The following is a 20,420-nucleotide window of genomic DNA, read 5'->3' on the forward strand; positions in this document are numbered from 1 at the left end:
GAACACTTGACTAATTAAAAGTCGAGCAGACCTTGCGTCTGATGCACCTCATACGTTCCTCCCTTCGACCCAGTACTGGAACATCCACTGTGCTGATATCTATAAAATACACTATTGACTGCGCAAGTCAGTCAATGCTTAAAATGTCGATTTTAAATCCATTTGGCAGTCATGGTGGCCGGCGTTGTCGTTCTGCACGTCCCTGCGTCTCTTTCCGGTCAATTGGTATTTCTCAGAGTTGATTGTCAGGTAGGGAATCCGATGTAGAGCTTCGATGCCATTTTGTCTTACTGATGTTGTTTGGATTTGGAGCTATAAGCAGGTAGCTCGTCCTTATTCTCCGCCCCCTCTTCATTATCACGCTTATGGCTAACGGGCTCATAGTGATTGAGATCTATGGGTGGTTGAACGGAAGCTCTTCCTTGGTTAAGTGCCGGCACCCTCTCTAACAAAGAGCTCCTATGTTAAAGTCAAGCTCTTCCTATTCGATCTCAAATTTTGATACACGTCAATATAGCATCAATTTTTAAGTAAAGTAAACGACGTCTAAGGCGTGACAAATGGCCAAGACCTCCTCCTAGTTTAATTTTAGCTTCCTCGAAAGTCGATGTATCTACATAGGTATAGAGCCATCATATCTTAGAATTCCTAACGCCACAGAGCTAAAAAGCAAGCCCATAACGAGAACACGGAGAGCAGATGGCCCTGCACGTGGACACTCGGCTTCCCAACACCATTAGTAACCGTTTGGTAAAGATCCTGGCCGTAAGTCGAGTTCAGCGTGACGTTGCCTGAAACAGCCCCATTTTCTAATCTAACCCATGTTTCAATATTATCTCTGAGGTTAGATTCATGGAGTAAAATTTGGCGGCTACCGCGGGTCAAATTTCCGTATCCTCCATACCCTGTGTGCCGACCGAAGCACAAGTTGATACCATTTCCGGTCAATCCGTGTTCCGTGAGCGATTCGTCCCATTTGAAGCACCTTCGATAGTTAAAATTCAACCAAATGCCTCAAATATGCTTTCTTGGGAGTTCAAACCATACCAATCATTTTGATGATCATGGGCACTGAATCCTGCGACCAGCCCCTCAGTTTCAAGAAGCGCTTTCATAAATTTCACATCCTGGCTACCATAGCTCCAGTCTATGGTGCCTTGCGCTTTCACCCTTTCGCAGTTGTGACCGGGATTCAGTTGTGGATGAACGCTTCCTTCTTGCTGATAATGAAGCATTGCATGGGTAGGAATGTGATAGAATGCCAGCGATGGGATGACCCCAAACTCAGCTTTTAGCTTGGAATTGGTCGAGGTGAACCAATCCACCACCTTCAATCCAGTCAGTCATCAAATCAATCACCGATCGGGTTTCGTACTGATCCATCGATCCAATTAGGTCTCTTAGCTGATAAACCGCCCTCCCCATTTTTTTGGTGATAATGTCCACCCTTAGAATCAAAGAACCACAAGAGAAGTGCGGGCTTGTTGGTTTTCGATGCTGAATGGGAAAAAACCGGTAAATAATAATTTGTAATTCCAGCCCTGGGCCCAGAAACTCTGCTCTGCGTCAAGCTGCTGCGGAACCGCGTCTCAGTTTTGAATACGTCTTCTTCCGGGTCGAGATTGATCTCGCTGTCGTGGTTGCCGTAGGTCGACGCCCAAAGATATCCCTCGTTGACAAGCGGCGAAATGACGGAGAGGACATATTCGCTGGAGTTGCTTTTCAGTGTCCTTTCGCCTGATACTAGGTCGCCATTGAGAACTACAAAGTCGATGTCTTCTTCGGCAAGAATGTATGACATCACCTTTTTCGATTTGGCATCCTTGTCGTTATCTGGGAGAAGGTTAGAGTGTACGTTCTCTATCCCTGTCACATCACGTTGCCGCAAAGATCGAGACGTACGTTCGGCGAAATGAAGGTCCTCAAATACAGCGATATGGAAAGTGCCATCTTTTCTGAATCGTAGTGTTCGATCCTGCGGCGGTGATTTGAGACCCGTCCGGTCTGACACTTTCAGGTTGGGCCGGGGAACCATGTTGGGAGAATGTAGAATCAAACCACCCCAAAGTGCGAGGATAGTACTTTAGTCTTGAATCACAAGATCTCTTGAATTCACATTGCTCGAGGCAAATAATGATTGGCTTTATACATGGTCGACCACGCCATGGAGCTCTGTGTGGTCGACTATGACGTTGCGGCACAAGTGGTGGAACTGTGTGCCGGCGGGGGGTACTGTACCCCGACCGGCAAGACATTATCTATTTACCTTTGCATGACAGTTTCTCTGCTGCTTCTTGACAAGATATTTTACAGCATAGATGGATAGATGGAAGGATGGTTTCATTTACCCTGACCCCTCGTATTTGGCAATATGCAGGCTACCACTACGATGTGAAGAGGCTGGGGTCGCCATTACCCCGGGCGATAGTGTCTTCCCAGGGAGATGCGATTATGGATAGTTATTGTTGTTCCGGTGTCGGGACTCGAACCCAACAGGGATGAAAAAATGACCAGTTCATGACGCTGCAGGTTGCCTCAATGTGCTAACCAACTACACTGCCGCTACCGGTGGTGAGCTACAGCAATATCCGAAATCAGTTATGTTATACCTTCGTACTCTTACGACATCTTCGATAAACAATGGCTGACCATAAGATTGGTCGCATCGCAGCACATGAGGGAATCAGGTACATGTTTATCACAATTGACGGTTGGAAGAAATGTGATAAAGCCAGATCGACCTTGTAACACAGTTTATTAGTGGTTCGTGCTGTCGATGACCTTGCCGCTCACTTTTGTAGGGTGACCTTCAGCACCTGCGTCGCATGAATTAGAGTCCAGAACCCATGACGCAATTGACACACTCCCGCCTCTCATTGATTGGGAGAGCACCAAGTACGTAATTTACCTTCCCTTGACCTAGACAGTAATAGGAAGTTTATGGTTCCCGAGCCTGCAATGCCATCAGGGCTCTAGATTGAGGCGCAGTCGAATTTCTTCGCCACCCCAGACACAGCAGCAAGCTCAACCCCGGTTATATCTAGGTTGGCTTCCTAAGGCGGTTTCAAGTCATCACTTCGAAAGGGCCTGACATACAGACATCGAGCGCTTTATATAGAGCTAGATTCAGAGAGAGAACTAGAGGATATTCCCACCAAACCCTATGAGCGCGAGAGAGCCTGTGTAGGAGCCCTCCTCACCCTTGTGCCTACTGAATTTGGTATGAGCTCGCCTTCGGCTCCTCAATCTTGGCGTACGTAGAGAGGTTTAGTGTTGTTCGGTACTGTAGCTCTGGTGGGTCATCGAGGCTGTGGCTACTCCCGCGTAATCTGGCACCGGAGAAGAAGATCATCGTGGATAGAGTTCCTGCATTATTAGTGTTCAGCAATACGATCATCACACCCCCTCTCTTATCATTCAAAATTTATGGGAAACAAGGACCAATCTTTCTTGGTATCCTTGCTGGCGCGTGAGCCCTTGCGCTATTGCCCGTGGTTGAACGGTCTTCCCATTCCCCCAAAGCTTTTTGGAAACCACTACACAGCCCCCTTGTGGAATGAGGATAATTAGCACATACCCCAGCATCTGGGGTGGTCCCCTCATATGAGAGATGGATAATTTCAAATGAAGTAAGTACTGGAGGGACAAGTGCCGATCAGAGTGCGCCCATGGCTTCTCCTTCTTCTCACAACAACTCGTCTCAGCACCCATTATCCCCGCCCCCTTGATGGTGACAACCTCTCCTGACGAAGAGTCAATCAGGCCCAAAAATGCATCGGGTGACAGTCGTCTAAGAGTATCTCGCTTCCAGCGGTCCCTATCGGTTTCATCCGCCGCAATGCCTTCAGCCCATTCAGGACCAATGGGTCTCAACCATAGCCCGGTATTTCCTCAGTCGCTAGATATAATACGGAATAATCTAGATCCAGCACCACCGTTGGTTCATCATGGCTCGCACCGGCCTTCGCGGTCGATTGATGGCGATGCCTTACCTCCGCGCTCGGAATCGATCGCATCTACTGCGGCCACAGTGGTCCGCTCCACGGGTTACTCAGATGTGTATTCGGATCCCACTGTCAAATTAGATTATGACGACGTGTCGCTGTCAGAGGCACTGGCACCAAATCCTCGCGATGAGGCTGCTGATTTCGATGTTGACGAAAATCGGTTCGCCTTCTCGCCAGGACAGCTGAACAAAATGCAGAATCCAAAGTCCCTCGCAGCATTCTATGCCCTCGGTGGCTTGCAAGGGTTAGAGAAAGGCCTCCGAACGGACCTAATGGCCGGTCTATCCGTCGATGAGGGTCGGCTGGAAGGTTTTGTCGATTTTCAGCAGCTGACGTTCCCCCCGCACGACAAGTCGCTCTATATCTCTAAACCGCAGCTGGAAGCCAATCCGGCTCCGGCAGTAACTTCAACAACCAGCGGTTCTTCAAAATTCGAGGACCGCATCCGGGTTTACGCCGAGAACAAGCTACCGGCTCGAAAGTCAGCTGGGTTCTTCAAGTTGTTTTGGGTCGCCTATAACGATAAGATCATTATATTGTTGACCATTGCCGCTATTGTTTCATTGGCTTTGGGGATATATGAAACGGTGGAGGGCGGCACAGGCGTGGAGTGGGTGGAGGGGTGGCTATCTGCGTGGCGATTCTGATCGTCACCGTGGTCACCGCAGCTAATGACTGGCAAAAGGAAAAACAATTTGCCAAACTCAACAAGCGAGTAAGTGTCATTTGATTTCCTAAACTGTGTCATTTATTCAACCTTTCTATAAGAACAATGACCGCGAGGTCAAAGCTATCCGATCAGGCAAGTCAACATTGATATCTGTTTACGATATTATGGTGGGCGACGTGCTCCACCTAGAGCCCGGTGACTCTATACCCGCTGATGGGGTCTTGATCTCGGGACATGGTGTGAAATGCGACGAGTCATCAGTTACTGGCGAGTCAGACCACATGAAGAAGACGAATGGCTATGACGTTTGGCAGCGGATTATAGAAGGCCGCGCAAACAAGAATCTTGACCCGTTTATGGTCTCCGGCAGCAAGGTTCTCGAAAGCGTGGGCACCTATCTGGTGACCAGTGTTGGACGGTTTTCCACATACGGTCGGATCATGCTGTCACTGCAGACTTCCAACGATCCTACACCGCTCCAGGTAAAACTCGGTTATCTTGCAAATTGGATCGGGTATTTGGGTTCAGCGTGAGGAATATATTCCCTAGGTATAAAAAGTGGTACTAACAATATACCATAGTGCAGCCATTATTCTCTTCCTTGTCTTGTTATTCCAATTCGTTGCCGATCTTCCAAATCATCCGGATCAGAGCCCTGCTGTTAAGGGCCAGCATTTTGTTGATATTTTAATTGTAGCTGTGACTGTCATTGTTGTCGCGGTTCCAGGTGAGCCCTTGTTACTACGGACTATAGTACTTGGTCAACACTAACATCCCTTTCTTCCTTAGAGGGCCTTCCACTCGCAGTCACACTTGCTCTGGCCTTTGCTACGACTCGCATGGTTAAGGAGAATAACCTGGTTCGCGTTCTACGGGCCTGCGAGACAATGGGAAATGCCACGGTAATATGCTCTGATAAGACAGGGACCTTAACACAAAACAAAATGACAGTCGTCGCCGGCACCTGGGGCTCAAATCAAAGCTTCAGTCGACCATCCGAGGGTGAAACTCGGCCTAGCTCGAGGAATATCTCAGAGGTTTTCCAGCAAATGTCGGCTCCGGTGCGGGATCTTATTGTTCAGAGTGTTGCCTTGAACTCTACCGCGTTTGAGGAAGGGATAAACAGCCAAAAAGAGTTCATTGGGAGCAAGACTGAAGTCGCACTGCTTCAATTAGCCCATGATTATTTGGGTATGGATCTCACCCTAGAACGGGGATCCGCCGAGATCGTCCAGCTTATTCCATTCGACTCGACGCGGAAATGCATGGGTCTCGTTTATCGCCATTGCAATACAGGTTACCGGCTTCTTGTTAAAGGTGCTCCCGAGATTATGGTCCGTGCATGCTCTGCGCAGATTGCAGATATAGCTACTTCCAAGGAAAGACTCCACGCGGAGACGCTGTCAGAGGACGACAGACGGAAAATCATTGAGACCATTGATAAATACGCCAGGGAGTCTCTTCGGACGATTGGAATGGTGTACAAGGACTATCTAACCTGGCCTCCGACAGATGCCAGGAAGTTAGAAGATGATCCGTGTTCAGCTGATTTTGACGATGTCTTCCGAGACATGACCTGGGTCGGGGTCGTGGGCATTCAGGATCCCCTTCGGCCTGAGGTTCCACCGGCGATTCGGAAATGTTATTCCGCGGGAGTCCAAGTTAAGATGGTGACTGGGGACAATATTGCAACTGCTATCGCGATTGCATCGTCTTGTGGTATTAAGACTAAAGATGGGTTAGTCATGGAAGGCCACGATTTCCGACACTTATCAGGTGAAGAGTTAGACCGGGTTATTCCCCGCCTGCAGGTTCTGGCACGGTCTTCGCCAGAAGACAAGCGTATCTTGGTAGAACGGCTTAAAATCCTTGGCGAAACAGTTGCTGTGACAGGCGACGGCACAAATGACGGGCCTGCTTTGAGAACCGCGGATGTTGGATTCTCTATGGGCATTGCCGGCACTGAGGTAGCCAAAGAGGCTAGTTCAATTATCCTCCTAGACGACAATTTCCGATCTATCGTTACGGCGATCGCCTGGGGACGGACGGTAAACGACGCCGTTGCGAAGTTCCTCCAGTTTCAAATCACGGTCAACATCACGGCCGTTATTCTGACGTTTGTGTCGTCCATCTATAGCGATTCGAATAACCCCGTGCTCAATGCTGTGCAGCTGCTCTGGGTGAACCTTATAATGGACACATTTGCTGCACTAGCCCTGTAAGCGGCAGCCTATTCCTGTAGCATATATGTTCGTTCGCTGACACGAGGTGAAACAGAGCCACTGACGGCCCGACAGCAGAAATTCTGGATCGAAAACCCGTACCCAAAAGTGCCCCACTCTTCACCATGAACATGTGGAAGATGATCCTCGGACAAACAGTCTACAAACTCGCTGTGATCTTCATGCTGTACTTCGCGGGGGACCAACTTTTGAATCCACAGCTTGACAGCAGCGACCCAGATCTTCGATCCAAACAGCTTTCCACAGTTGTCTTCAACACCTTCGTGTGGATGCAAGTTTTTAACGAATTCAACTGCCGCCGCCTCGACAACAAGTTCAATGTCTTCGAGGGCATGTTTCGGAACTACTGGTTTTTGGGCATCAACGCCGTTATTGTCGGCGGACAAATAATGATTGTATTCATTGGCGGCCAGGCATTTCGCGTGACTCGTCTCAGTGGGATTTTATGGGCCGTTTGTCTCATCTGTGCCGTGGGGTGTATGCCGTGGGCCATGATCCTACGCATGGTCCCCGACCACCGTTTTGCTCTCTTTTTCAATGCCGTCGTCGGCAGTATATCGCTCGTCATGTGGCCATTTGTCAAGGGCCTCCAGGCCTTTAGTAGAGGCATCAAGGCTTCCTTCCGACCCGTCACCCGATTCATCCTCCAGGTTTTCTCTCGGCGAGTCCCAAAACACAATGGAGATTTTCCTGTTCAGGGGTCAACGAATTCTCAGACCAGAGAAAAGGAAGGGCCTGTTTCGATGATGCAGTGTCAACAGGATACTCCTGAATGTCTTCAGGAGCCATCGCAAGCCTCGGTGCCTCCAAATATAATCACGACTTCTCCTTAATCTTCCATGGTTCTTATGCGGTCCCAAAAGCGTTTCCTCGGACATATTTCTCTTGCTTTGTTGACAGAATAAATAAAGGAAAGCTGGCACACTGAGGATATTCGTCAGCAGACACGGCATAGTTTCTCACCAGTCGGGATGAATAGATCAGCGATAAAGCCTTCAACTGGACATCGAGTTTTGGGCCTATTTGGTTTTGAAATTGCATGACCGCTGAGTTCTTGCCACACTGAACCATAACATCTTTGGCAATGTTGTATTTTCTATCACCTCTAAGATATCTTTGGAAGAAAACTTTCTGTAATATGAGCTGTAACAATCATGCAAAAGTTGGTATTTAGCTCTCCTTATAACCTTTTCTTTGCTTCTAAAAAGAAGCCTTCTGTTGAAATTACACGATGAATGACGCTACGGAAGCATGTACGTCAAGGCCAGCCAGGTTGTTTAAGCCTGATCTCTCTCTCATGAGAGAGAGATCCTATTTAATGAGAAGCATTTCTCCTGAACTATACTCTACATGGTAGGTTCAATGCTGATCTCGAGATTTATGCTTGGTGAGGCAGGCATTTCATGCCTGGAGATGCCTGGAGAAGCCATGAATCTCAACACCTTCTATTATTCAATACCGACGCCGCGTTCGAGAAAGAAGTTGCCTCTCTATACTTGAAATATATTGTGACAGTCGAAAGTGATAGTCGGCCACGCAAAGCCTCCACTGGTAATAGTGGAGTTGATTAGGATCTATTCGAAAAGCGAATTCTCCAACTAAAAGTATCATCTGAATTAAGGATATATCTAGTTTATATGTATTGGAAAATACGCGGGCCCAACTACTTTTGAATTCGTGGTTTACACTACATCATCGCCAACATCGCCAAAGTCCTGATGGGCGATCCCCTGCCTCGCACTGAACACTCGCTACTAGTACAAGTTGTCTCGATCAATGCGCTGCTCTTATTGTTGGCACCTCTACATCGATGTTTAGTGACCGGACTTAATTACCGCTCACAGCGGTACTACTTCTGGACTATTGATAAATTGGTTTAACGCGCGATCCCGACGCGTTTGGTGCAAGCTCGTGACCCCGTACAAGATCAGGCTTTGATTGATGACAATTACCGACGTAGTTGTTTTTTCTGTAAAAGGACCTTTCGTGTAAACTTCGCGATTGAACCTTCTTCGTTATCGACTGCCATATTCCTAAGCTTTCTGCCTAGATATTTTGCGATCCGATAGAGTTCCGTCGTCGCATTAGATGCAGCATTTGTGTAGAGGAAAATCTATGACTATAATTCGGGATGTGAACGAGATTTGGTGGGTGTTGTGGAAAGTGTCGTGGTAGTCAACGTCCCACGGACGTACCGCGGAGGTTTCCTTGCCATCTCACCTATATGATAGCTATATCAATTTGCATTGTTTCAATTGTGTGAGCCATCTTTTGTCTCTAGTTAACCGCTTGGTGAAGTTGGCATACAGCCTGCAATTTGGTTGAGATGGTCGAATGCAAACACCGCACTCCCCGTTTAACTAAAATCAGGCAATACGCTCAATATCAATGACCTACTAGGTGTAGATGAGGTGCCCGCTCGAAAATTTGCTGGCTTAATTCAATATCGTGTACGATAGGCTCTATTACTTGCGTAGCCAAAGTCATCGCTTTAGGCAGCGAGTGTAAGTCACTCGAACCTACTCTACAATACAATACCTATATCATAGAACGAGCTGTAAGAGCCAAATTAATTCTGCCATAAGTACAACCAATTGATTGAAAGCTTTGCAATCATGTAACTAAGAATATCCGATCGGCTCCTTTTGAATATGGGAGCCGTCGCAACCTTGTGATAACTAACCGCTGTCAGTAACTACGAATTTTATTTTCAGCCGATTTCCCGTCGATGTCCACTACTGGATTAAAGCGACGGCCGTTGCTTTTTTTAGGCGTAACACCCGGCTTCATGCGTTCGACCATGCTCTGCTGCTGGAAGAACACGGCTAAAGCTAGATCGGGGTCTAGTGAGCGCTAGCTGGATCCACTCCTGGTATAGAGATCCCTGCCTCTATCCTAAATCGAGCCTTCGCGGGGTGATACTCTCACAACCGGCGTTCTAGTTGCTTGTAGTATCCAAGGTTCATGATCGCCGGTACTCCGGGCATCGAGCATTTCCAAGAACTAATGCATTTTTACTGAATTAATGCATTGAAAACACAATTACTGCATGAGACCTAATTAGGTTTAGCGAGTGGAGAGGGGGTCCTTTTAAGAATGTCCTTGAATAAACTCAACTGCGCCACAATGCCAAGACTTGGAAGAGCCATCGTGCGCAGACAGCAGTCTTTTCTTTCTCTTCCTCGTCACACTCGCTCTTTTACAAACCATCCATCCTCTTCTCCTTCGACCACGATCACCCTTCTATATGATTTACGTCGTGTGTGCTCTCAAATCCACAGTATGGGGTCGGTGGTTGAATTTCCCCCCGAACGCCGAATTCCACCCTCAACAATGTAGACCCTTCTCCCCCGGAGAAGCGTCCCATAATGGAGGCCGCTTGCGAAACCCCACATTACAGTTTCTTTAGTACCCAGATCAATACAATCACCCACGCTTCCAGTATCCCGCAGCTGAAGTCGGCCTGTTCTGTCTTCGAGACCCTTTTAGAGACGGGTTTGCACAGTGGATTGTGGTGGCTCCACGCCGCCTCGCCATCCGACGAGGACATCGAGATACTGTCGCGCATGTTGGATATCCACCCGCTGACCACCGAGGACATCAAGGTCCGCGAGCCCCGAGAGAAAATTGAGCTTTTTGGCCCCTACTATTTAGTTTCCTTGCGGGCCCCACAGCAGCCTAAGAGAGCGACAGGAGTCCGGATCTCGTCCGCCAATGTCTACAGCATTGTCTTCCGCGAAAGTATTATCACCTTTACATATGACAATAGCCAGCATCCTACTCATGTGTGGAGCCGCATAAAGGAGCATGAGAGCCACTTAGCTTTGACTAGTGACTGGATCTGCTACGCCCTCATGTATGGCCCTGTTATGCCCTTAAGAATATAGAATATATGCTAACGGCCCCAGCGACGATATTGTGGATGGGTTCGCTCCCTTAATCGATCGTATCCAAACAGGCGTGGAGATAATAGAAGACGGTGTTTCTGTCACGCGGCCCGAAGACATTGGACTAGCCCTCCGGAGCATCTACAATTATCGCAAAGATGTCACTCACATCCGCCAACATCTGCACGAGAAGACGGATGTTGTCCGGTGTTTCGCCCGCCACTGCGGTAGCTTAGGGTCCACTCCCGGAGAGGTTGAACTATACCTGGGCGACATCCAGGATCACGTCCTGACTATGATAGCCAACCTAAATATTGCAGAGCAGATGTTGTCTCGGTCGCAGTCGAAGTATCTTGCTCAGCTCTCATTTGACTCCACTTGTACGCGAAATCAAATAGTGGACGCTCTTAGTCGGCTGACTGTTATCGGGGCGATCGTCGTCACGATGCAGGTCATTACCGGTCTCTTTGGTATGAATGTAGAGGTGCCTGGGCTGCATGTGACCAGCTTGGCCTGGTGGTTTGGCATCCTAGGGTTCATTTTAGGGCTTATCTTGCTTCTTCTAGTGATCGCCAGAAGAACTCAGGTTATTTAGTGAATTGAGATATTGTGGAGATACAAGCTTATGAATGATATGTAGTTAAACCGCTACAGCCGTGCTCGTACGAGATCAATCTCCCGCCATTTCAGTTACGCTGGTACTAATTTCCCCACTTTGTTGAGATTTCGTCTAAGGCCTCTCGACATGGTAGACTTGAGCATCGCTCGCTTGTAAGGCTGAAATGACGATGCGTGAGAGTGACCTGATGGAGGACAGTTATAGTGTGAAAATGTATTGTCATCAAGACCGACCGCTCTATTCGGTGGGAAGCTACATCCCAGACCATTTATGGAAAGTGGGTGATTAGAAAGCCAAGGGGAAGTCTGCAATCTAAGAAGCAAAATGAAAGTTAGTCGCCAAGAATATGTGTGAATACGGTGAATTGGTTGACGATACCTGAGAAAAGCAAAAATCATGGTTCTAGCCCGTGTCATCGTTTACGATTAGCGGGTCGAGCAACCCCGAACTCTACTCAAGCATAAGGCCACGGCTGCTATCCCTAGTGGGTGTGTTGCCATCACCAAAAGCCATTGTGGGATCAAGTGCGTACTTTATGTCGGCCTCGAAATCGATCATGTTTAGCTCCGGCTGGTGCAGCTGTTATTGAAGTTCTGGTTGTTACTGTTCGTGTTAGATCCACTGCAGGATACCACTATTGTCTCCCTATGGCCCGCTCCTTTAATCTTTGTTTATGTTCAGGAAGTGCTGCATCGACTTCCGCCTGTTTTTCGCTGCCCTTAGGTCGACTGAGCTTATTACTGGGGCTATAGTTGCAGACCCTCTGTGACCTTTCGCATATCAGGCACGGATTCTCTCCGGTACGTCGGCTTTTCGTTTTTCGGCATGTATCGCAGGCGGAGAGTATCAGAAAACATCATAGCCAGATATAGCCGTGGAGATTAGCGTCTACAGGTCAGTATAAATACATGTGCGGACTTCACAAGTTAATGCTAACCATTCCGATCATCGACAGAAACTCCATTGCTTCTAGCTGTTAAAGGACAGGGCCGTTTCCTCCCTATCAAGGCGGCTTATTCTTCCAGCCTTACTTACCAGTCCCTATAGCAATAAACTATGTCAATGTTATAGCACCGTTATTTGCCGTAGAATCCCGTGCAAGCTCTTTTTTTGCAAACAGTGCAAACAGTGAAAAGGGGATCTTACATACAGTTAACTATTTTAGAAAGCGGTCTGAAAAGCCAGTGTCGACTATGACATCCAGCCAAGACTCGCAGATATTGGAATTGTTTTCCGGCAATGAAGTCGTAAGAGCTTAGGTTTAACTGTATCGAGAAAGATGATGTGGCCACGGGCCTTTGACATGCGCGCGTCTATTCTCTTGGGCCATATTTAATGCAGGTTCCGTTTTTATTGACTTTGAGTTCTAGTATGATAATGTTAAGTGAGGAACATTGAGTTTGAATTGACAGTTCGCAGATAGAGGTCATTGCCTTCCCACTGTCGATATCAAAAAAGACAAATCGACACTATACAACCTAGACTCTCATTAAACAAACCCTTAACTCCAATTTACCCACCAACCTAGCTAGGTACTACTCGGATCGTCGCATGACATGACAAGCAACTAAGTTTGTCGTGACCCCATCGAGCGGCTCCGCAGATTCCTCCACAGCGTTTTAAACGCCGGCCATGAGATCGACACATAAATAAGACTATTCCAGAACCCCTGCAAAGGAAGCACAAAACCAGACGCATAGTTGAGCCCGAACGAGAAGTTGTCGGGGCGAGCGAGCGCGTATACTCGATTGACCGTGGAGGGAACCTGTACCAGATTAGACATGGACGCTGTTCTGAATTAAATTGAGTTAATTGAATGTAATCACCTACCCACGTTACAAGTAGCGCGATGAAGAATAGCATCGCGTATTTCGTATACACCCACGCCGCAGAACTCGCCTCTATCGCCTTTCGCCGCTGCGCATACGAGTCCCCGCACTCATGCTGCGCCGATTTGAGAGACAACTCTGTACAGAACGGACTTGGGTCCGATCGGGGGTGACTCGGGCCCTGGATAGGTGCGGAGCTTTCCTCTAAGTTCTGCAGCATGCTGAAGGGATTGATCGGGCCACCTTCGATCCTGACGGAGTACGGGCTAAACGAGGAGGCCGTGAAGCTGCGGGTGGGGGCGTCACTAGCCGACAGGGACTGGTGCACTGGCGCAAAGCAGGCGATTTCGCTGGTGACCTGGATGCCGGCGGGTGTGATGAGGGGGGCATCAGGCTGGTTGTCAGAGACGAAGGACTCGATACCGCTGAGGTTACGCAGCTCGCGGTGTTTCTGGTAGATGACAGACCCGGCGCGCAGGTAGATGGCGAAGGTGAGGGAGATGACGAACCACACGGGGCCGTAGAAGACGGCGATGCGGAGGTAATCCCAGGGCAATGCGACCCAGCACCAGAGCTATGCAACGAATATTAGAACATTTTAGAAGGGTACGTGGTTCTATGGGTGGTCTGTCTTACAATTGCGGAGCCGTAGACCCGGCCCCGGGCCTGGGTCTGGATGAAGAAGTATACGAAGGATGGGATAAAGGGCAAGCCGTAGCAACACACGACATACTTCCACTCGATCTGGCGCAGTTGCTCTGAGTTATACTTGTGGAAGAATGTTAAGTAGACGTTGCACGCCATGGCAAAGGCCCACAAAGCGTCAGCGGGCATGAACCTACAGGCCATTAGATACGCACTGTACTTTAACCACCCATTGAACTAAGCCAAAAAAGAAAAGAAAAGAAAAGAAAAGAAAAAACTCACCACTGAATCAAAAAAGCCTGGACCTGGCACAAAGAGCTCCCAGACCCAGCGTGGATCCCCGATTGCGAAATCAACGTTCCTATATTAGCCATCATATTGCCCCAAGATGCATAGAACACGAGGCGGTTGATCGGCTTCCGAAATGAGCGCGAGCCGATGAAACTAGCTATGATAATAGAGGTGCCAATCAGCGAGACGGCAGAGCAAACGCGCTCCGTGACTGAGATAGCGGCGAGCTGTCGCTGCGAGGGCGCGGGCGCCATGATGTCATGACCTAGAGGGCGGCGGCCGTGGTGGGAGATGTTTCTGGCACCGCGGGGTTCTATCAAGATCCCATGCCCACCAATTATTTATACAAGGAGAGAGAAAGAGAAAGGATGCAGTTGTTTTTACACGGCACAAGCTGCAAGACAGCCAACACAGAAAATGCTTGCGTGGGACCCGGGAGGCCGTTAACGTTGCAAAGCTTTGCGAGCTCGGTGGCGCGCTGCACGCTAGTAACGAGAACCCGTGGAACCGGCCCGATTCACATATCGCCGTGGCGACAACGAATCCTTGGCAGGGAAGATGCCAAGTCGGTATCGAGACACAGCCAGACAAGCCAAACCAGCACTAGGGCTGTTGCGAATACGAATATTTGTCGGAATCAGTAATATTCGTTATTCGTATTCGCAAGTTCTGTTCGCACTTTATCACGTGCAATTGCATAGAAAATTGCAATATAGACCAGAAATCAACTTGATTGAACAAAATTTGGGATACGCGCCATGTCTGGGATACCAATCGCGCCTTAAAAATATCCCTTTCTCCACTTTGGCGTGCCAAGATTGGTCCAAGAGCTGCGGCTGCTTTCTGGTGTAGGTTCGGTTACCCAGAAACGCCTTTTTTTACAACCACTCTCTTGTCCTACAACCGTCCTCTCTCGTCCAAAAAAGGACTTCAAGCATGGGAATTTACCTTGTAGTACGTCTGTATTTAGATGATTTAGCAACTCTGAAGCCATACTTTGAAACAACATGGTACGTGCAATTCTTGCGCATTAGACTAAAGTAGGATATTCCATTGATGGTCTGACCTTCTAGTTGAGAGACGATAAGTATTCGAAGCCGCAATGTCAAATTGGGGAGTAGCACTCGACTATCCGTCTGCGCCGAGGTGGACCATATCACTCCCTTGACACACACTTCTCGATGCTCCTTCCCCTAGACATAGCTTTGACTTTATTCACAATTTCTATTCTTCCGTAAGGAATTTGCCCTGAGCTTCTAGTACGTCGGTGTTTAAGGTGTGAATAATACCGTACCTAGAGAGGACCTTCCGACCTGTTAGGGAAAGGTTTTACGATTTACTTCTATAGTAAGCCACGACCCTCTTTTAATTTAATTAAACGCTAGTCATCCTAAGGCAGAAATCTCGTTAGCTTACTAGTAGTCCTAGCTCGAGATATTTTAGGGCGATATAGCTTAGTAAGTCGGCTGGTAACTTAGTTCCTAGAATATAATATGTTGAGATTTCATGGGTCTCCAGGCATGAAATGCCTGCTTCACCAAGCATGAATCTCATGATCAGCATTGAACCTACTATATAGAGAATAGTTCAGGAGAAATGCTCTCCATTAAATAGGATCTCTCTCATGAGAGAGAGAGAGATCAGACCAAAACCACCTCGTTGGCCTTGACATACATGCTTCCGTAGCGTCATTCATCGTGTAACTTCAACATAATAGGATTGCACTTAATTCCCGCACGCACGAGTGCTCTAATTATTCCTCGACTATAAATAAATAGACGACCTTTAAAAGAAGTAACGTATTTCCCTAGCGAGCTGGCCACCCCCCGAGCTGGCCACCCTAGAACACCATAGTAAATGCGATAAATTACAACATAGTATCACAACAACGGCAGGTTATAGGGACTTTTCCTTAAAAAACTAATGCTTTTCAAGTGGTATTTAGTCTCTAACAGGAGTTCAAAGAATTTCTATAACTTGGTAATTGAGATATAATCAGATATTTATGTTTCTAGCTCCTAGCAACGTAATTTTCAATACCGTAACAATGTAGGTTTCAGATTTCGTCAAAATTAATATATAGCGTTGAAAAGCCTTATCAAAAGCTATCGGTAAATAATTAAATAAAATAAAAACGTGGTTGTTGAGATATCAGTGTAGAATATATCGTATTTACTATGGTGTATTGGGATGGCCAGCTCGGGGGGTGGCCAGCTCGCTAGGGAAATACGTTATTTGTCGCGTTAAACATGTCTCGGATAGGAATAGTTCTAATATCAGCAAGCTTATTAAAGGGGTAGTCCGTAGGTATATCGACTGCCTCGTTCGCTAAGTCACGTATAGAATTATACCGGGAAATTCTGGCTGTATAAGGCGCTGTAGTTCGTCGTACTCTTTTCGTTCGGTGAGGAATTGCAGATATCTCACCTAGGTCATCACCGCTGTCGTGCACATAGTCGCTATCAGCAAGGTCGTCATTATCATCGCTGTTATCCTCGCACGAGGCCTCGCTCCAGTGTCGTTTTTGGGGAATCTTTCCTGCACCGTGCCAGATCGAGGTTTCTAGTTTCTGGACCTTGAGAACGTATGTTGAGAATGACGATCATTAGTGAAAAAGTTAGTTTTTTATTCTGAAATGGATTCGTAGGTGAAGATATATATCTACTTGATGAGCTGAGTAAAAAGTGAGATAAACGGTGGGCATTGTGAAAACCCCCTAATTTAATTCCTCCCGCCCCCTAATCATTATAGGCAAGGATAATTACGGTGTTCGATTCGTCTAAAGTGTTGAAGTAACGTCTTAGGTGCTAGTCGCCTCACATAATAGCCTATTTTCGTAGCAAAACATCTCCGGTTTTCAATCACAGTTTCTCGATAATTAGTTTGCTCTGTATACTCCGAAGAAAAACTGGAGATAATTCAGACCGCTATCAAAAGTAGCCAAAATTTGCGCCCGATACGAGGCCTCTAGGAATACCCAGTCTAGCGAGGAAATAATTACCAATCTAGCGGGGCCCACTTGTTTTCTCCCATAGGGAAGCGAAAACCATAATCCCCAGTCAAGCAGACCGGGGCCAACCCCATGGGATAGGGAATACGGTTGAAGCCCCGTCGGGGTCTAGAAAAAGCCATCTGAAACCAGACCTGGTAAAGACATCTCCACCATTATCATTTAGGATGAACTTCCATGGGGTTATATCCTTGCAAGTGGTGCCATTGATGGCTTATGTATCTAAACCATCCTCCGAAAAAAGGTGAATAACACCAACATTCCTCGCAAGAGAAGCGGGCGCTGAGGTCTGTCGAGGGTGGAAACGGGACGGGCTTTACATTACTGGGTGCTGCTTAACATGTGCGATCCTTCCCAGCCTTTCCTCCTCCATCCGAACCAAACCAAGGTAATACAAGCCTTCAGAGCCACGGCAAGCCACAAGCCACTTGCGAGCCCGGTCTCCTTCGCCATTCCACCCGCAGTCATGGCACCCAGAAAGTGTGAAAGCACGGCACCTAGTCTTCGGTTTCGTTTCGGATTCGAGCTCCAGGGACGCCGGTATAGCTTGGTGTCAACAAACAAGTCGCAGATCAGGACGGTTAGAACAACTGTGGGGATCTCGGTGAAGGCTAGGAATCGCGAAGCGACAATTTGACCCGCGGCTTGAAACGCAATCAACGAGATTGCGAGAACCTGAAGCCAGTCAATCGGAATTTGACGGTCCAGACTGGGACTAACAACCCCTTCTTCGACAAGAAGGGCGGCTCCGAGGAGGAGGGCCGTCTGAATGGCAAAAGATACTATCAAGGTGAAGCGTCGGAGAGGACCCAGGTATCGCGAGCCGTAGACAAAAAAGACATTGCCGACTAGAAACACTGCAACGGCAACGAGGGCCTTGGCCCACAGCATGGGTTGGCTGTCGGGCTTCCCTGACACTCCTAAAGCGACGAAGATTGTATTACCTGTTGACGTGCATTCGGCCGTAGTTAGAGCTCGCTCTTCGGGAAAGACATGCTTTGGTCCCTACCCGTGTGCATGTTCGAGAAATTTCCCCACGCGTTGTACGACAACGCGTCAATCAAGCCGCTCACGTATCCACAGCCTATCAGAGGAAGGTCGCTCCATGTGGCGTCAATTTCGGAAAGCAAGTAGTCGCCAAGGGCATGTCGGAAGGGTAAATCTCGGTCAAAAGCATGGAATTTGATGCTGGAGGGTTCAGGGCTCTTGGTGAAAGGAAGAGGTTTGGGAGTCTGTCTTTCGACATCGTCGAAATTAGGAGAGGAAGACCCCCTACGTGCGCCAAAATCAATCAACTTCATCATTCGTTTTTTCTTTGGGAGAGGAGGAGGATCTTGAAGCATCGCTATCGTGATGGCGAATAAGTCGAATATAGGACAGAGGGTCGCCAGTACACCCTTTACCCGCAGAGATCAACATGGCCGTACGTCGTGCCACTTATGCAGACCATCGGGACGGGAATGATCATTGCTAAAATCCTCCACCGTGCTCTCGCCATGTCATAGTAATGATGCAAGCTGGGCTATGCTATGCAGGGTTGACTGCAGATGAAACACGCTACGGTTGCAGGGGTCAGCAAGTTGCCAAGCACTACGTTGCATTAGCTCTTAATCTTGTCCCGCCCTGTGGAAGGCGGTCTTTTAGAGAGACATACTCGCATTTGATTCCTCTCCAACAAGTTAAAACTACTGACCAACAGGTACCTGGATTCTCGAAGAAGCGTCTCGAGATCCTGGTCCTCTTCCAATCACGGTGGATTGGCTAAGGATGACGGTTCCAACTTGACACAGCTGCCAAGACCCCACGACTGGCGATTGACGTGAACCTCGACCCTCGAAAGATCTTGGCATCGTCATCTAAGAGGCAAGAGCACGCTCCTGCCGGTCATTTATGACAACTTCCAGATAGCGAATACAGTCCCTGATAGCGCGCTTGAGACAAAAGAGGCACAGTTGGGGACCGCGCGGACGGTCGACCGGTGTCCTGCCAGTCTGTGGCTGTTTTAGGATATTGATGCATGAGGCCGAACACGAACCGAAGACACCGGCCGGATCTATCGCAGGTGAGTCAAATCGATGATGAAACTATCGGCCAGTGGTCGGCCCGTGATCGCCCCGTGATCGCCAGGAGATCGGTGTGCGGAAACTGCAGGAGCCGTGCAAATCCCACCCCCCGTGGGCTGTTCCAGTCTGTGATTCGCCCTAATGCTTATCAAAAATTAAAGAGTAGAAGGCTTTTGGATCTCGGCCTTGACGCTATCTAGCAAAAGTCCTCTAGAATACCGACACCGCCTCCCTATCTCGCTACCGATCAGGATGATCCTCGGCAGAGTTTCTCGAATGAAAGTAAGCCTGCAGAATATGAGACTAATGGGTCTTCTTCGATTGAATGCTTCTTCCACATCAATCACGACAATCTGTCGGCCTTCAAGTGGATGGATCAAGATCCTCTGTATCAATACATTTTCCTCTACATATCAGCATTCCTTTTTCCTAAGAGGTGAATTGGATAGAATTCTGACTAGCACGGTGTGATCTCACATCTAGCGAGACTAAAGGAGATGTTCTTCCTGCCCCGGGTTGAAACGGCTCTAGGGAATCTCTGTCGGGTACGCGGAAATTTTGACGATCTTTCGGCATGCTGTTGGTGCAATGTGTACTCCCTTCCGATTGTCCTAAGGCCTCGTCTGTATATCGTAAGGCCCCCGAATCTACGTCTACGCGTTTTAGACTTTTTTGTAAGTCTTCTAACAATCCTTAGCCAAGAACTCTCTTTAATTGGTATATTACCTAATGTCTTAATTCACTAATATCTACGCATTATCTTCGTATAATATAGACATCCTACTACTAGAGATCCTTCTAATCCTCCTATTAGACGATCTTACCCCTAATCTATCAACTAGCTAACGAGCATTTCCTCACGTCATAAGCTTAGTTATCGATTCTTCTCCTTGTCTCTAATTCCGCCTAGCCTTGAGACTATTCGACCTAACCGTGTCGCTCTATATATAGTGTACGCTAAAGAAATGACTATCGAGTTCGTACAATAGTGGCTACATGTAAAGAAGTAGGTTTCTAGTGTTTACAGGATAGAGCCTGTCAACTAGGTAAGATGAAGATGCCTAGAAGCGAACAATATATTAGAGGAATACAGAGACTGATTCTTGGAGAACCGCTGGGTTCTCCGGGGCAGACTATTTAACATGGGGGATCAGCG

The 20,420-nt window shown here is 47.9% G+C and overlaps 5 protein-coding genes across 5 annotated transcripts; 2 read left to right on the top strand and 3 right to left on the bottom strand.

The window, feature by feature from the left end:
• Nucleotides 1-648: 648 nt before the first annotated feature.
• N7446_005381 (metallophosphoesterase family protein) lies at nucleotides 649-2,035 on the bottom strand (the record flags this gene model as incomplete). The annotated part of the gene is made up of 4 exons (XM_058514129.1): nucleotides 649-985; nucleotides 1,048-1,328; nucleotides 1,376-1,833; nucleotides 1,903-2,035. 4 exons carry the CDS (start codon nucleotides 2,033-2,035, stop codon nucleotides 649-651), a joined length of 1,209 nt encoding a protein of 402 aa, XP_058375458.1.
• Nucleotides 2,036-3,727: 1,692 nt separating this feature from the next.
• On the top strand, nucleotides 3,728-7,988 carry N7446_005382 (uncharacterized protein; the record flags this gene model as incomplete). The annotated part of the gene is made up of 6 exons (XM_058514130.1): nucleotides 3,728-4,545; nucleotides 4,611-4,722; nucleotides 4,776-5,206; nucleotides 5,259-5,404; nucleotides 5,467-6,895; nucleotides 6,955-7,988. The coding sequence occupies 6 exons, from the start codon at nucleotides 3,728-3,730 to the stop codon at nucleotides 7,751-7,753; spliced, it is 3,735 nt and encodes a 1,244-aa protein (XP_058375459.1). The 3' UTR covers nucleotides 7,754-7,988.
• Nucleotides 7,989-10,288: 2,300 nt separating this feature from the next.
• N7446_005383 (magnesium transporter CorA family protein) lies at nucleotides 10,289-11,402 on the top strand (the record flags this gene model as incomplete). The annotated part of the gene is made up of 2 exons (XM_058514131.1): nucleotides 10,289-10,776; nucleotides 10,829-11,402. 2 exons carry the CDS (start codon nucleotides 10,289-10,291, stop codon nucleotides 11,400-11,402), a joined length of 1,062 nt encoding a protein of 353 aa, XP_058375460.1.
• A 1,591-nt stretch (nucleotides 11,403-12,993) lies between these two features.
• On the bottom strand, nucleotides 12,994-14,445 carry N7446_005384 (uncharacterized protein; the record flags this gene model as incomplete). The annotated part of the gene is made up of 4 exons (XM_058514132.1): nucleotides 12,994-13,191; nucleotides 13,257-13,829; nucleotides 13,892-14,093; nucleotides 14,183-14,445. 4 exons carry the CDS (start codon nucleotides 14,443-14,445, stop codon nucleotides 12,994-12,996), a joined length of 1,236 nt encoding a protein of 411 aa, XP_058375461.1.
• Nucleotides 14,446-17,522: 3,077 nt separating this feature from the next.
• On the bottom strand, nucleotides 17,523-18,544 carry N7446_005385 (YoaK family protein; the record flags this gene model as incomplete). Its single annotated transcript, XM_058514133.1, has 2 exons — nucleotides 17,523-18,145; nucleotides 18,211-18,544. 2 exons carry the CDS (start codon nucleotides 18,542-18,544, stop codon nucleotides 17,523-17,525), a joined length of 957 nt encoding a protein of 318 aa, XP_058375462.1.
• Nucleotides 18,545-20,420: the final 1,876 nt, after the last annotated feature.

Source organism: Penicillium canescens (assembly GCF_028828765.1).
Source record: "Penicillium canescens strain IBT 15451 chromosome Unknown utg000003l_segment0_segment0, whole genome shotgun sequence".
NCBI classification, from domain to species: Eukaryota; Fungi; Ascomycota; class Eurotiomycetes; order Eurotiales; family Aspergillaceae; genus Penicillium; species Penicillium canescens.